Genomic DNA, 17,141 nt, shown 5'->3' on the forward strand with positions numbered 1-17,141 from the left:
TCTTCTGTATTACATTTCCCCCCTTCACTTCTTATCCTCATCATTATCAAAAGAGTTTGCTTTTTTTATCCACTGCAAGTCGTCACAGATATCTGACAATGCGCTTCACCTTCTCCATCCACCCCAGTCCCCACCCAACCCTGTAAATTATCGCTGACGATCGCAGGAGCGAGCGTAAGAAAGGAGAGAAAGCAGGAGGGGGATGCGATTGGCCAGCTGCAATTCCCATCAGGCAGCGCGCGGCCAGGCCCAGTCTCGAGCTGCGAGGTGCGCTGATGAAGATCTGATGTTTACTTAACTCTCAATTTTGCAGAAAAAAGAGGCAATTAACGTCAATGGGAATGAAAAGTTTCCTCCCTATCAACGCCCGCTATCTGCAGGACCGGTCCCTCCCTACGCATGCGCAAAGGCATCAGTTCTTCGCCTCGCTTGGCGCAGGGAGGTCACGCAATAAAACCTCCTCCTCACAAAACCGCAAAAAAGCACCTTCAAACAAACAAAACAAAATTCTTACGATCCCCATCTTGGCCATTTTAAATGATTCGGAAGTTTACGCTTCAGAAATGAAAAGGAGGAAAATTACTTTAACGTTCTCACTACTGCTGCGTTTTTATTTTATCAGATAATTTCTCATTTTTTTCTTTTTTTGAGGAAAATTTGGGCTGGTTTGCGAAATGGCATTAAGGAATAGCGAGAAAGGAAAACGGACGACTGAAAAATAGACAAAGAGGTAAGAAGGATGGATAAAGAACACAGAGATAACTACACAAAGGGCACTTAACAATAAGGACGGACGAAGGCTGTGAAACAAATCTCGAGGAAAAGAGCAAAACAGAAGCATGTCTTGTGTTATATCAAGAGGAACAGACGAAAATACACGCGAGGGTGTGTTTTTTAATTTGGGAAGTGGGTGCTGGCTTTTTCTCTCTCCTCACGATTGACTGAAGCCTGCAGTTGCAGAGGAGATAACTCACTGGACTTTTTGTGCTCATTGCCAGTTACTGCCAGTCACAAACATAACCAACTATTGTATTTTCTATTTTCCAAGAGACTTTGAGGTCGTTTTTCACAAAATGGAAAGCAGTTTTTTCATTTCTCGCCAACCAGAAGACAAATGCCTTGTAGTTTTACCTCATTCCCTTTAAATATATTTTATATATTATGAATATTATTTTTGGCAAAGAGGTAACTACAAAATACATATTTCGAACACAATTTGACTGGAGGTGTGGGGTGTGCTGCAATACTTTGTAGTGTTCAGGACCCAGCGGCACTGTATGATGCTACGACATAGAAAGCAATTGGCTGAAAAATTAGAAATGGTAATGACAAAATAAATGGTCATAAAATGTATAGTGAAACTGATTGCTACACTTTAGCCATTCGTGGCCAGCGCAAAGCAAAAAGTTGTTCCTTTGCCTCAAAACATTCAGGAAAGAAGAGTAAGAAAAAGGCAGGAGGAGAGAAGGGGGGGGGGAAGAATGAAGTGGGCGAAAAAAAAGAATACAGGGCCGGCTTGTAGTAAGAAATCCAGGCTTTGAAGATTCTGTCGATCTCTCAGCTAGGTTAGGAATTTTTTTTTTTTTTCGCTGACAAAGATGAAGGAAACAAGGTCTAGTGGAGGAGCAGGAGACAGCCGGAAGTGATGCCGACGACAGTTTAACGAGCCTGGGAGACGACGTGAAGAGAGATGACGGCAGTTTGCGACATTCCACCGACAAACGGCACACGCAGGCGATGACGGAAGAAGGGAAAGAACCACTCGCAGGAACAGAAACAACTCGTACATCTGACAAACGAGGTGCTGCGGTCTTTCCGTACAAACCGTTACTGGACATCAAAGAGATCCACAGTGCTGTAGCTATTGTGTGACAACTCATCTAACAGCAGACCTCGAAGTTCATTTTTAAAAGAAAAAAGACGAGTACGTTTGGGTTTGTTTGTTGTTTTTTGTGTTGTTGGTGGGTGTTTTTTTTTTTTTTTTTTTTTTTGGGGGGGGGGGATAAGTAGGTGGGAGGAGTTTTATCTATCATGACAACAAAATCGTCTTTTTATTTCCCGGAGTAAGATATAATCCAGCCATCAAGTCGTGTAGCATTTGCGCGAGAGAAGTAAGGTCTGCATGTTTGACTTCCAGTGATATTGTGGACAGTTGTGTGTATTGCTTAATTGCTTGTTTTTGAGAGACAGAGAGGAAGGGGGGGGGGAGTAAATAATAGGAAGAAAGATGGGGGAGTAAGAAAAACTTTACTGGCAAATTGAACTTATGCGACAAGTCAAGAGAAAGCTCGAACTACCAATTCTGGTTTCACCGAGACCGGTCCTTGAAAAATGGAGGAATGGGCATAACAGGTTATTTATTTATCAAGCGATCACTCTATCTTCTTTTTAGCCATTCTGTCTGTAGAATAAGACAATATTTTTTTCACGAGATGTCAAAAGGAAGACTTTCACAATGTAAATTTACGACGAGAAAAGAGATAAAACATCAGTTGCTCGGCACAAACTCTCCACGCCTAATAAAAGAAGTTAAAAAAATATTCCAAGAAAGACAAGAAGGTGAAGAGGAGTGCTAGAAGAGACGAAAAAAAAAAAAGTTTGGCAATCCAGTTACAACAGATGGAGATACAGAAAAGGATGTGAAGAAAAGACTCATCAAAACACTTTGTCTTGCTGAAAGAAATTTGGAAGGTCAGGCAAAAGAGAACTAACGGACCAGAAACTGTAGTGGAACAACATGGCTGAACTTGCTGCTGACAGATGAAAAAATAAATAAACGTTTGTAGTGGACATCTTATGTGCTATCTTAGGTACGAAGAGGACAAAGTAACTATGGCCCACATAACAGAGACATTTACAAAATAATTCAGCAGCATACATGAATGTGGATTTGTTTGGGAGTCGGCGTGACAATTTTTGGTGGTGTCTATTTGTCTTGTATGATTTTTGAGTGTTTGGGGATGAGATGCAAATTCCGTTCAAAGAGAAGTAACTCTGCATTACACTTCCCTTCAATGCTACCCGAGCTACGTCCCTTTAACAAAGTCGCTTCACGCATGAAACAGTTGATCAATTCGTTCGACAAAGAAATGTCTCACAGGCCTCTTGTGATAACATTCCCAAAGTTACCATCGTTGATATGCCAGCTGCATCCCTGTGTGATAGAATATAAGACAAACTTCTGTGAGGAGTAGACCCATTAGGATTCGGATACACTTACTGCTCTTCATCCTGAAACAAAATCTTCTATGTATTTCGGTGGATTCAGTACATCAAAGATGGTTGGAATTGCACACTAGATCAGCCGGCAGTGTTTGTTCACGGGGTTCATGAAATGGTTCAAATGGTCAGAGCAGAGAGCACAGTTTGCATGCAAGTGCAATGCACGCCGGCAGTTCTGCACCCACTTCTTACATTTATGGCAATGACAACACAAGACAAGTGAAACTACTAAGCACCAGCATATGTTGCAAAACCAAAGATGAATGCGATTTCTTAAATCTACTAAGGAAAGAGTGCTGTTAATTCACCTCTCTTCATATCTCAGAAAAGAGAGCAATCGAAAACCTTTAGTTGGAGAGTTTTGACATGTGCCTACCACCCGCCATCCTCGCGCGAACATCGATACTTGTAACAGGGGGACGTGGCCGCAGGTCAAAACCCGGCTTCACTTCGCGCCTGTGTGGCTCCTGTTGTCCTCTTTGATTCAGCTGAAAGAAACGGGGCGTCAAACTGTATCGTTAATCAACTAAATTATGATGACAACTTATTTTTCACTGGCTAAAATTAACCCGGCATTTATGGCTCGTGGTGTGACATATGCCGCCAAAGCAATGTAACTGTTACAAAACATCTTTTGATTTACGTATAATTTACTAATTAGCGGCGTGAAATGCATAGCACACGCCGAGATACGAACCGACTACTCCTTTCCTACGTCGATTATGAAGAGGGAACGCTAGGTAGCACAAGAACGAGTGACAGATAATCTTGCAAGTCTCCCAAAATAAAAGAGAGGTGGGGGGGGGGTAATAACATTTAAAACCAAAAGGAACGGACTGCGCCAGGAGAAACTAAGCGTTAAGCTCACATTCCATCCAATTGAAAGGTTTTAAACAAACGATGTATCCCCACGGCTAAGCCGTCCCGCTTGCAATAGTATAAAAGTATCTATATAAACACAGCCATGGTGGTGCAATCACGGACTCGATCTATTTTTAGATACTTCCTTTCTCGAGCAGACAGCTGAGCGCAGACCGTAAACGTTGACCTTTTACACCTTCGCCAATAGAGAGTTCGCTTCGTGTTGATGGTCTGACTTGATGCCTGTCACATCCCACAGCAACCTGATTTTTCTTAAACGTAAATTTGTTTAGTAAATTCAGTAAATTTAGTTTTCTTGAATGATTTTGCCTTTTTCAAGCTGGTATTTGTATGGTTTGTTTTTACCTTCTTTACCATTTGTAACATACAATTTAAGTATGGCCAATATAATAGAGACATTTACAAAATAATGCAGCAGCATACATGCATGTAGATTTGTTTGGGAGTCAGTGTGACAATTTTTAATTCCGTACCAAGAGAAGTAACTCTGCATTATACTTCTCTTCTATGCTACCCGAGCTACCTCCCCTTACCAAAGTCTTGTTCATGGTTTCTGTCAGTACCAGAGGAGCTGTTAGTTTGCACGATGTTTCCCCCCCCCCCCCCCACACACACACACACACACACACACCCGATCTCCCTTCGTACAGGCCAAGCGCAAGTTGTTGTTCTTGTTGTTCTTGTTGTTCTTGTTGTTGTTGAGAGAATGTTGTCACATTGTTTTAGCGTATAATTCAAAGACTGGACATTCTTTTCGCTTCGTGTAAAAGAAAACGTCTGAGAAAATAAATAAGTAAAACAAAATTTTGTGCAACACATTCGAACGCCAACTATCAAAGACATATTAACTACAGTATGTGATGTGATATGCCCTTTAGATGGATATATATGATGTGTGAGTACAAGGGAAGGACATAAAAGGCTTAACTCATCAGAGTCGTGACCCTTTGGCACAAGCCATTTTCTAGGGATGCATTAATTTTATTCTTCATTTTCAGAAAAAGAAATGCTTAACCCGAAGGGCTGAAAAACCTGGTAACTTTAGATGTTTTTCTGTGAGGCATGGGGACATTCGGAATTCGGATACAATTCTTGCTATCGATCCTGAAAAAGTCTGCTATGTATTCTGCTATGTGGATTCAGTACATCATAGATGGTTGGAACTGCACACTAGATCAGCCGGCAGTGTTCGTTCACGAGGTTCATGAAATGGTTCAAAATGGTCAGAGCAGAGAGCACAGATTGCATGCAAGTACAATGCTGGCCCGCACTTCTGACATTACATTGTTAAATCTACTAAAAGAAAGAAAATGCTGTCATTCACCTCTTTTGATATTTCAGAAAAGAGAGCAATCGAAAACCTTTAGTTGGAGAGTTGTGACAACTCTGTGCAGTACACTATGTACCTACCACCCGCCATCCTCTCGCGAACATCGATACTTGTAACAGGGGGCGTGGCCGCAGGTGACACCCGGCTTCACTTCCCTCCTGTGGTGGTTCCTGTTGTCCTCTTTGATTCAACTGAAAGAAACGGGGCGTCAAACTGTATCGTGAATTAAACCGAGTCACGATATGACAACTTTCTTTTCATTGGCTAAAATTAACCAGGCATTTATGGCTCGTGGCGTGGCATATGCCACCAGAGCAGTTTATTTGTTACAAAACATCTGATTTAAGTCTAATTTACTGATTAGCGGAGGGAAATAAATATTCCACACCGAGATTCGAACCGACTACTACTTCCCTACGTCGATTATAAAGAGGGAACGCTAGTTAGCACAAGAACGAGTGACAGATAATCTTGCAAGTCTCCCAGAATAAAAGAGAGGTGGGGAAAGGTTTGACAGCAAAAGGAACGGACTGCGCCAGGGGAAACTGGGCGATGAAGCCCATATTTCAGTGACGGTGAAAGGTTTTCAAGCAAACGAAGTATCCCCACGGCTAAGCCGTCCCACTTGTAAGAGTATCAAAGTATCTATATAAACACAGCCATGGCGGTGCAATCATGAGACTCGATCTATTTTCAGCTAGTTTCTTTATCGCGCAGACAGCTGAGCGCAGACCGTAAACTTTGACCTTTTTACACCTTCCCCAATAAAGAGTTCGCTTCGTGTTGACAGGCTGACTTGATCTTTACCATATCTACTTAGCTCTGTATCTGGGGGCTGTCTACTTCCCATCCAGCTAAGCCGCAAGTAGGCTATGTGTTTGTGTGATTTAAGTATAATTTACTAATTATCGGGGCAAGATGAAAATTCCACGCCAAGATACGAACCGACTACTTCCTTACATCGATTTTAAAGAGGGAACGCTAGGTAGCACAAGAACGAGTGACGGATAATCTTGCAAGTCTCTCAGAATAAATGAGAGGTGGGGGAAAGGTTTGAAAGCAAAAGGAACGGACTGCGCCAGGGGAAACTGGGCGCGAAGCCCACGTACATCCAAAAGAACGTTGTAAGCGAAGTATCCCCACGGCTAAGCCGTCTTGCTTGTAATAGTATGAAAGAATCTATATAAACACAACCGTGGTGGTGCAATCACGGAACTCGATCTATTTTTAGATACTTCCTTTCTCGCGCAGACAGCTGAACGCAGACCGTAAACTTTGACCTTTTACACCTTCGCCAATAAAGAGTTGACGGACTGACTTCGTGTTGACGGACTGACTTGATGCCCGTCACATAACACAGAAAACCGATTTTTCTTTAAGTAAATTCTTTAGTAAATTCAGTAAAAGTAGTTTTCTTGAATGATTTTGCCTTTTTCAAACTGGTTTTTGTATGGTTTGTTTTTACCTTCTTTACCACTTGTGGATAGTTTTTGAATTTCCTTTTAAGGGTTTAGATGTTTATTTATTGTTATTCTACCTTATTTTGGCTATAGTTCTGGTTGTGGATGAGATATGTTTATAGCTTGTTTCAAAGATATTTTGAAATTATTACTTGGTTATGGGATGTTAGCAGTAGTATTAATTCATTTTGGTAAAGTTTGCGGTTTATGTTTTGATTTTTATCGCTTTTTAAAGGGATGTTACATGCAATTCAGCACCGGTGCCCAGTTGGTGTCAACGAAAACAAACACTGTTCTCCGGGCTAAGTAAATTAGTCTTTCAAGTAGCGGATGTACCCTTGAAGCGATGACGGCGACCCCGTAAGCTACCCGATTCTCACCTCAAGGTCTGGTGTCGCCCCTGTTTAATCTTTTATTACCAGCATCGGCCCTGTTTTTCTGGCCTTGAACCAGGCTGGCTCATGACAGGAGGAAACCCAGAAAAATCCCATGTTTCTATTTTCTTTGTTAATCATAGATGGACTGCACTTTGTCTGCTGTTCATATCCAAACACGTAGGCGCTGCATCGCCCTCTCACGGTGACCGCGCTACTGCCCAGGTCAAAGTGAAGGGAGGAGGGATGCAGGGTGGAGGAAGAAAGCACTGTCAGCGATACTCTCCGCCCCAAACAAACGTATCTACTACTAATCGACTTTTCCTCGTGACACCACGTGATATTTCCAAGCGCATGCTCAGCTGACCAGGGACAACATCGAGGTACTATAACTTCCACCCAGAACATCTCTGAGTGAGTAAGATCGTGGGTTGGCTTGCACTGAATCAATAGTCTACCACATGTAAGTACAGTTTCTTGCATTATTCATTCATTTTTATCGTTTATTGTTTTTCCATGATACGACAGTATGCTTACAAGTTCACGACTGGCAATATCTACATTTTGTTTAGTAACAACATAGGAAAAGTGCTCAACTTTATAGCGATCTTTGAAGTCTATCTTCATTTCTTTTTGCTTTTTTTTCGTCCTACCTTTTTGCTTCGCTTTTGCGCTCAATGTGATGATGCATGAGTAACAGAAGAGTTGTAAGAATTATTAAGTAATTGTAATGAACAAAATCAAATAAATATTTGTGTATACATTATAATATATCATAAATATGAGAAATGTGTACTTGTCTGCGCCCGACTGTAACTACACAATTTAAATCAGCCACATCTCTCCCCAGCCCCTCTACAATGCCGACCCACTTCACTACTTCGTGAGGTTTGGAATAATATATCGCAAAGTTGAAATTTGATTTCTTAATGTAAAATTATTAGGTATTCTTCTCTCAGACATTTGTTTATACGAAAAGGAAACAAAACACACACAAAAAAAACCCAAGACCGGGCTCCCTTCGAAACAAAGTTTACTTGATTCCAAATTTGTGAGCAGTGACAAGAAAGAAAGACGAGACGATTTTATTTGTTTGTTTGATACTATATAAGATATGAAAGACAGAAAAAGGATCTATTCAGGACATACAGTGGAACCTCGGTAAACGAACATAATCCGCTCTGGAAAGTTGTTCGTTATCCGAAATGTTCGTTATCCGAAACAGTTTTTCCCATAAGAAATAAAGGAAATAGATTTAATTGGTTCCCAGCCCCTAATGACTCGCTATGTACAACTCTGACGTCTGTACGAGTGGCCTTGACCTGTGCACTATCATAAAGTAGCTGTACATTTATTGAATGATAACCTTTTTTATTTACAAATTCACTTTCGTGCTCGGACGGTCCCTGTATTTTTACATGGATGTCATTTACGCACCCAAACACGCTTGGAAATCCAGCGATTGCGTAAAATTATGATTTCTGCTTTTTTTCATCCCTCTGGCTTGGTATTTTATTTATTTAGACGATTTGTAAAGAGCCTTAGAAACACGGTGAATTGTTCGAGAAACTGTCAACTTATGCGTGTTGATCGTATCTCCTGAAACTGTTTCAAAACATCCCGAGGATGGCGAAGAATAGAATCGAAAACGTGACTCCCAAGGCTCGCTTTCGCCGTATTTTGTTAAAGTTCACGATAACGATTAACAAGTTTAAGGTCCATTTTGTAAAAGTATATAACTTTCATCTACCAAAAACATGTTTCACATCGTCGTCCTACGTTTCTTCTGTAAAATTTATAAACGAAAACCGAGTTGCTGTGGACGCTCGTAAGTTAGTCACTTGCTAGTCGGCAGCTACGCCAACCCCCTGGTTGGACTAAAGTTACGCCCGAGCTGCGGACTAAACTTCGCCTAGTCGGGTGCAATGCAACGGTCGTAAATTTAGTCGGGTACTATACCCCTGCTACGTCCCGACTAAGGCCTTGCGCCCGAGCAATGCAACCGGGTCAATAACGACAGATGTTACTGGTCTCCGCCATCTTACAGACAAAGATACCCTCCATGCTTATCATCACTTGGAAGGCAACAGGCGGTCAAAATGTGTTGCTGTGTGCACGAAACGTATCATCATCATCATCATCATCAATCATCAATCATCATCATCATCATCATGTAGAGGAGGTCACTTCTCGATTGTTCCTTCTCCCGAAAATTCAAGGGTCCCATAAAGTTTACTGAGATAGACTTCGTAAGCAAGGTTCTATCTGTATTACTTTCTTATTTTTCTTGCTGTTGGCTGTCCGAACTCTTGCTCAAAATCCAGCTATCCCAGATACATGCATATATAAAATAGTACATGAACTTCATACAGTAGTACAGCAGTATATACCGTAAAACACAAGGTGTATACACATGCATAGAAGTATGTGTACTACATATACACAGCAGTACACTAGTGTGTGTATATATAATAGTCTATTAGTACCCATACATAATAATTAATAAATATATTGTAGTACATTAGTACACACATGGTAATTAATCCATATACAGTAGTACATTAGGGCATATACATGGTAGTGCTGAGTTGTAGTACTTACAGATGGAAGTATGTGTTGCACATGTATAGTCATAGTTGTCGTACATACATGAATGCAGTGTATGTGGCACGTGCATACAATGGTTTATGTAGTGTGTGTGTGTGTGTGAGAACAGTTATAATACAACATAAATGGAGTTAAATAAACATAAAAACATTAACGAAAGCATTTAAACATAAGAACACTTGTCGTTTTGACGGCGTGAGTGGATGGAGGTGTGGGGAGGAAGGGGTGGAATTACTGCTTTGATTCCCCTTCCATGAGCACGTGACATTGTACAAACGGGAGGTAACTTCCTTTTTCTGTAGCTTTGAGGTTGAAGGAAAAAACTTGTCCACTGTCCGTTGCTTCTGCCTTTTTTGTAAAACTCTTGGGTAATACGACATCACATTATCATTGAACATGTTTAGGCTGCTATTGCCTATTGCACTGTTAGGGAAAGACTTTTCTACAGACTTTTCTTTGGAGCCATGATTGAGGATTATCTTATTAAAAATAAAGCACAAAAATCACTAAATAAGAAGGATGCGCACAGATAAGGAACGACTGATCGTAACTGTGTCTCTAGCGCGAATGATGACATGCTGGTCGGTCACGTGTGGTTCACGTGGCTGTTCGTTATCCGAAATTTTGTTCGCTATCCGAGACAAACTTTTAACGAAATTTTTGTTCGTTAACCGAAATATTCGCTATCCGAGGCGTTCGCTAACCGAGGTTCCACTGTAGTTCCTACAACACAGTCAGTAATTTATCAATGGTTATAGCAATAATGATTGAACAAAGTAAGCAGTGGTGTGAAGAAAGAAACCACCATGACTCAAGTTTTGCAAAACTGCAAATGATGTTAGTCCCGTGCTATCACCATTGATGTTCTACAACATTTTAGTGTTGCTGGCATCAGATTGTTAGAAATGGCTTGCATAGTTGTAAACTGCATCAGTATTAGGACTCATCAAACTACCTTCTAGACTACAAAGTTTTCAGCTTTGTTTTTATCAGCACTACCACCACAACCATCACCATCACCTTCAATAGTGGGGGGGGGGAGGTATCACATTTGGCAGTTATCTTTTTACAGCATGGATGGTCACACTGAAGTTGGGTCAAGCTCACAAGCAGATGACACTTATAGCATTCAAAGTGAAGAGCAGTCCAGAGCAAGAGACCTTGCTGAGTCAGAGGACAGTGCACAGAAAAATGATATGCTTCAGCAAGCCATGAAAAATGGGTCTGAAGACTTGCATGAACTTGCTGAAAATACCACCTTTATGCTGAAGGTAAGTGTTTAACCTTCTAACAGGGTAGCTCAAGGATTTATTCAGCATGCTACATCAGTTTGGGATATGAGAAAGTGGAGGATATTTTACTCCTAAACTCACTTTCACTTTTATAAAGGTTCTAGAGAACTCAGCTTAAAAGAGAATAATAAGGATGAGAGAAAAGCCAGTTCATTGTTAATGGATAACAGGATGCTGTGGAGTGAACAGAAGTGTGCAGTTCTAAAAAGTTTCAATTTATTCTGTATTGTTAAATAACAAGATAACCGCCTCATATAACTGTATGATTGAAAAGAAAACCATTTCAGTTCATTTACTAATATTAGTTACTGATTCCTGGTAATCTTTGTTCTTGGTTGGTTTGAGATGATTACCATTGGTCCTCTAAAACTGAAATAACATTATACATTTTTTTCATTTTTTTTTTTTTAAGAAATGTGTTTCACTTTGCAATGTAATGTTTCCTTTGCTAGGTCATTGGTGGTGGCATAACTCGCCAGTCATACTCACTTTTCCTCGCTGATCTTTACCATATCTACTTAGCTATGGAAGAGGAGGTAGAGAGAAATAAACAACATCCAATTCTGGGGGCTGTCTACTTCCCAGTCCAGCTAAACCGCAAGCAGGCCATTGAAAAGGATCTGGAATTTTTCCTTGGCACAGAGTGGGCAAGAAAGGCCAAGTGTACTTTTGCTGCACACAAATACGTGGAGCGCATCCGGTATCTAGGGAGGACTGACCCTGCAGCTCTCGTTGCTCATTGCTATGGCCGGTATCTAGGGGATCTTTCTGGTGGCCAAATCCTTCGCTACAAGCTCAGCAAGCACCTGAATCTCAAATTGAATGATAAGGACAACAGCGATGAGAACAACGTTGGGCTTATGTTTTACAGGTTTGAAAATATCCAAAACTTAAAAAAGTTCAAAGATTTCTACTCTGGCCGTTTAAACAGTCTGAGTTTGGACACGGAGACATTTCAGAAAATTGTGGATGAAACACGAGTAATGTATCAGCTCAACATAGACCTGTTCACGGAGATGGACATTTTAGCTGAGATTATTCCAGGAGGCTACAGCAGCAGCAAGCTGGGTACAGATCAGGATGGCTCTCACAATTCTAACGGAAATGTAGATGGCAGTAGCAATGTTACAGCCTTAATTAAGGCCTTGAAGCCATCATCTTTGTCACTGCAATGCATTGAAAAGGTTTTGCTGGTGTCCATTGGGGCTTTGTTTGCTGCTGCCCTCATGAGTTTTATGTCTAGTAAATGAAAAATCATTTGCTGGCGATGTGGAATCTGGTTTGAAGCCTGTCTGCTGAAATCAGCCTTCCTGTAAGACTACGCACAATGGTTTAGTCACATGATATTTTTCTTTGATATTATCTTTGTCTCTTTGGATAGGATGCTTGGAAACTCTGACGAGATTTATTGTTTGATATTATCTTCTGCTGTTAATCAGTCGACCACAGGCTACCAAATTTTCTTTATTACTTTATATTGTGACTTGAATATCCAGCAATATCTAGCTATCAATAATGATATAATAATTATATCAACTCTCCAATACCGACAATGATTCAATATTCATTTTGACAAGAGTAGCAAACATCATCATACATTAACGGGGTATTGAGCATACTTCACATGATACAGCTTCGGTTGTTGACCTTCTTATCTGTAAACACGTGTGTATAAACTATGCTAGCTGTCTTGTTCTTCTTGCATTAGCGCATGACAGGGCTTGAACAAAATATTGTTCTTCATTATGTTGTGTGATATAATAAAAATATCCAGTCTGCTAGATTACTTTTGTGATTCGGATGAACTTTGTGATCTATGTATATTCTTATCACTGAAGGTCGTAAGTAGAATCCAGACCATCTTCCAGTTTCACCATGGACGTGTAGAGGTGGACTGCTGTCTGTCTGCCGAGACCAACGCTCAGCCTCTTGCGAAGTGATCCGCTGTTAGTCTCGGGGAGCCATAACAAAGAATGTGAATAAACCGGAAGCTTTGTCGTCTAATGCCTCGTTTTGGCAGTTAACTGGACAAAATCGTCTGCCAGCAGTCCAGGGATATTAGCTCGTGGTTGCACTGATGGTAAGCGCGACGCGAGCGAAAAGAGCTGATGCACGTGCACATGGAAAGCGTGTAGAAAACAAAATAGCATGGGAGAGGTTAAAAAAAACCTCACATATTTTTAGCTGCATTGGTAACCCCCAGAAAAACCACTAACTCGTGCAGTTTGTGAAATAGGGCTTTTCTGTGAATTGCATTGTGTCAGCTACGACATGCACGAACAAACGAATCGTAAAAAAGATGGAAAATGGTTTGACCACGAGTGTGTAGAGGCAAAGAAACTCACTAAGTGTCACTTACTCAATATATCGGAGATATAACGTGGTGGTAAGACCAGGATGAGAGAATAACCAAAGAGAAAACGAAACATTTGTAAAGCAGAGTGATTCACAACAAATTAACAGCCCAGTGCTGTTCTGGACAGAAATCAACTCGCGTTTAAACAAGAAAGGCGGGGAAATAGCTTGTGAAAGAATTACTGAAGATGAATGGATGAACCATTTTATAGAAGTGTTTAAGTCGTATACCGTGTGTTCTGATGCTGACCAACTGCCTGGAGGTGAAACTATTTGCGGAGACGAGGTACGTTCAGCAATCAGGGCCTGAGATCAGGTAAGGCATGTGATGTAGATAACATTTTGGCAGAAACGTTGAAGGTCGCAGCAGAACATGTACTGGGCTTTTTGACTAAATACTTCAATAATGTGGGAAAGAAGTCCCCCCCCAATAACTAAAGAGGAATCTTGCTAGTGTGGGTAGTAAATGTTATACTTCGACTCTGAATACTAGTCACTAGATTATATGACTGGCTAGAAGAAAATCAGATTATAAGAGAATCACAAGCAGGATTTACAAAGGGATACCAACAACTGACCACACTTTCGCTACATGCTATTATCCAGAAGTACCTTAGCAAACCCGCTATGCTTTATGCATGCTTTGTGGATTTAAAGATGGCCTTAGGTTTAGTCCAACACGCAACCCTGAGAGCATCCGGAAGCTTTATCGGAGCAGTAGTGGCGATGAATGACTCTCTGAAGACACACACTTCGAAAAATACTTAACTTGCAGTTTTTTCATTGTCCCCACAACCTCTGACAAGGATGTGTAGTTAGCCCAACATTATTCTCAATTATCATAAATGAAATAGCCGATACGTTATCTGCAAAAGGTATACATGGTAGACAACTTTGCCCTGGTTTAGTTCAATTGTTCATTCTCACGTTTGCTTTTATCAAAAACACCAGCTGGGCTCCAAAACCAGATAAACTGCCTCGCTACCTCATGCCAAAAGTTTGGATTAGAAATCAATTGTATAAAATCTAAAGTAGTTGTCTTTAGGAAAGGAGTGGAAGGGAAAGGGAAAAAAGGGAGAATTAGTTTTTAGGAGAAGCTGTCCTAGGAGTAGTACCTATTGGTAGAACTCTGAGACCCACCCTCTGTAGTCAGTCCTTCAGGAATGATCGTATCCATAAAACTAGACCGATCTTTACATCCAAGTCTAGTAGGGGTTTTACAAGGCGTGGCTGGACTGTGTCAAAGGTGTTAGATAAATTCATGAACAGGACCTGAACATAGGTGCCAGAGGTGTCCAAGTGTGTAGATTAGTATCTAAAAGAGTGAGAGGGGCATCAGACACCCCCTGTGCAAGAATTGTAGGCAAACTGCAGAGAATCTAGGTTATCAGCCACAGTGGAGATTATCAAACTTCCCACAACCCTATCCAAACACTTGGCCACAACAGACATGAGAGCCACAGGTCGAAAATCTTTCAAGTCTGTAGCATTAGGCTTCTTTGGCACTGGTATCATTGTTGATGTGCGCCATAAGTGGGAGACACTGAGAGTCAAGGGGAAGCTAGAAAAGTCTGGTAAAGACAACACCTAGCTGACTAGCACACTCCTTTAGACCCCTGCCTCTCACCTGGTCAGGTCCAGGGTTTTGTGGGTTAACATGAGATTAAATTCTGACATCTACCTCACAGACTGTGACAGTGGCTGCTGACAATGAAGAACAAATGCTATCTACTTCATCGATGAAGCCTCTCACGTCAAATCGCGCATAGAAATTGTTTATCTTATTAACAAGCGTGAGTGGGTCAGCACACTTTACTCTGTTTCTTTTGTCCTCTACCCATCATGTTCAGGCCCCTCCATTCCTCCCTCGCTGTCGGTTTTTCTACCTTCTTTCTGTATTCCACCTCAGATGTTTTTGCCTTTTACTGAACTCCTCTTTTTTTCACTTTCTGTTTGTCTTCCTGTATAAAAGCTATCTTCCTTCTACTGAGAAAGTATTTCAGCTCTTTACCCAGCCATTGTTTATTATTTGGATACTAGGGATGACAGACTCAATTGACTAAAGTCACAACTAATAACAGAGACTTTTACAAAATAATGCAGTGGCATAATTGTATGTGGATTTGTTTGTGTGTCGGTGACAATTTTTGCTGGTGTCTTACTTTGTCTTACATGATTCTTGCTTTTCTGGATGACATTTGAATCCCGCACCAAGAGAAGTAACTCTGTATGACACGTTCTCGTCGATATTACTCGAGTTACTTCCCTTGACCAGAAGCACTGTCGTACTTTGCTTCTGTCCGCAAAAACGACGATGTTGGTTTGCAAACTGCTTCATCCTCTGTTTTGCTGTCGTACAGGCAATTCAAAGATGCCATCACATTTTTTAGTGCAGAATCTAAAGACTATTCACGCTCTCCATCATTATGACGTTTATTTTCTCCAAAAACGAAAGCATGTCTGAGATAAATAGCTACAACAAAATCTTGAATACCAACTATCAAAGGAATATCAGCTACAGTGTGTGATGCGACATACCCATTAGATGGATAGATGTTATGTGGTAGAGGAACGATGGTGACACACACACAAGCTGGCACACATATGCGGACTGAAGGTGGTACAATGGGGAAGGTGTCCGAAGTACGGCGACGCTTTCTCTCCTCCGGATTATTCCTAGCCAGTTAGTGACCCGTGTTCCAGAGAGAGGGGACCGTCGAGAGCCTGCACTGGCCCCGGGATAGACGATCTCTCCGGGCCCCTTGTAATTGTAAATTATTTTCCCAGTATATCATAACATGTTTACAATTCGATTGTCAATATCTATAGGTTTCATTTAGTAACGTAATAGAGACTGCAAAAGGAGTACAGGCCGTTAAGTCTGATTTATTTGCACCTTCGTCAATACAGGGGCTCGGGTTCTTAGTGTTTCTATCGACGATCTGCCTTTGTATGCGTTATCCTACAGCAAAATTATTCCTTTTCTGTAATTTTGTATTCGACGACGACGACGATGATGATAGTAATAATGATGTGCTTGGAGAGAAACATCGAGTACGATTCAATTGAACTAAGGAGAGTAGAGCTAAACAGACTCAACAGAAGGGATATGGGTACGAACCGACGACGACGATGATGATGATGTCTGTTTAGGGAATGTCGCCATCACAACCCATTTAAACTATAGTGTGATAAAGCGTGTCCATTAGATGAAAGATGTAATATGGAGAAAACAAGAGGATTTGGGACAATCAATGACGTTGAATTCATGATAATAAAAATACAGAAGTACCCGCTACTCAGGTGAATCGCACGATGCTACCTATAGGTGCTGAAAGTGCGATCCCACTGAACTCGTTCAACGGAACGAAGTGGAACGTGAAACTGTACCGTTAATGAACCGAGTCAGGATATGATAACTTTTTGTTTCACTGGCTAAAATTAACCAGGCATTTATGGCTCATGGCGTGGCATATGCCACCAGAGCAATGTATTTGTTACAAAACATCTGATTTAAGTCTAATTTACTGATTAGCGGCGTGAAATAAATAATATTCCACACCGAGATACGAACCGACTACTTCCCTACATCGATTATAAAGAGGGAACACTAGGTAGC

General features: G+C 41.0%; 1 protein-coding gene across 2 annotated transcripts; it reads left to right on the forward strand.

The window, feature by feature from the left end:
• Positions 1 to 7,482: 7,482 nt before the first annotated feature.
• On the forward strand, positions 7,483 to 12,945 carry LOC112563526 (heme oxygenase 1-like). 2 transcript variants are annotated; one of them, XM_025237467.1, is made up of 4 exons: positions 7,483 to 7,731; positions 8,119 to 8,156; positions 10,948 to 11,146; positions 11,620 to 12,945. In XM_025237467.1, exons 3-4 carry the CDS (start codon positions 10,949 to 10,951, stop codon positions 12,415 to 12,417), a joined length of 996 nt encoding a protein of 331 aa, XP_025093252.1. In that variant the 5' UTR covers positions 7,483 to 7,731; positions 8,119 to 8,156; position 10,948; the 3' UTR covers positions 12,418 to 12,945. The 2 variants fall into 2 exon arrangements, with proteins under 2 accessions (XP_025093252.1, XP_025093251.1); XM_025237466.1 differs by lacking the exon at positions 8,119 to 8,156 and having other exon boundaries at positions 7,490 to 7,731.
• Positions 12,946 to 17,141: the final 4,196 nt, after the last annotated feature.

This window comes from Pomacea canaliculata, linkage group LG5, assembly GCF_003073045.1.
Source record: "Pomacea canaliculata isolate SZHN2017 linkage group LG5, ASM307304v1, whole genome shotgun sequence".
Lineage (NCBI taxonomy): Eukaryota > Metazoa > Mollusca > Gastropoda > Architaenioglossa > Ampullariidae > Pomacea > Pomacea canaliculata.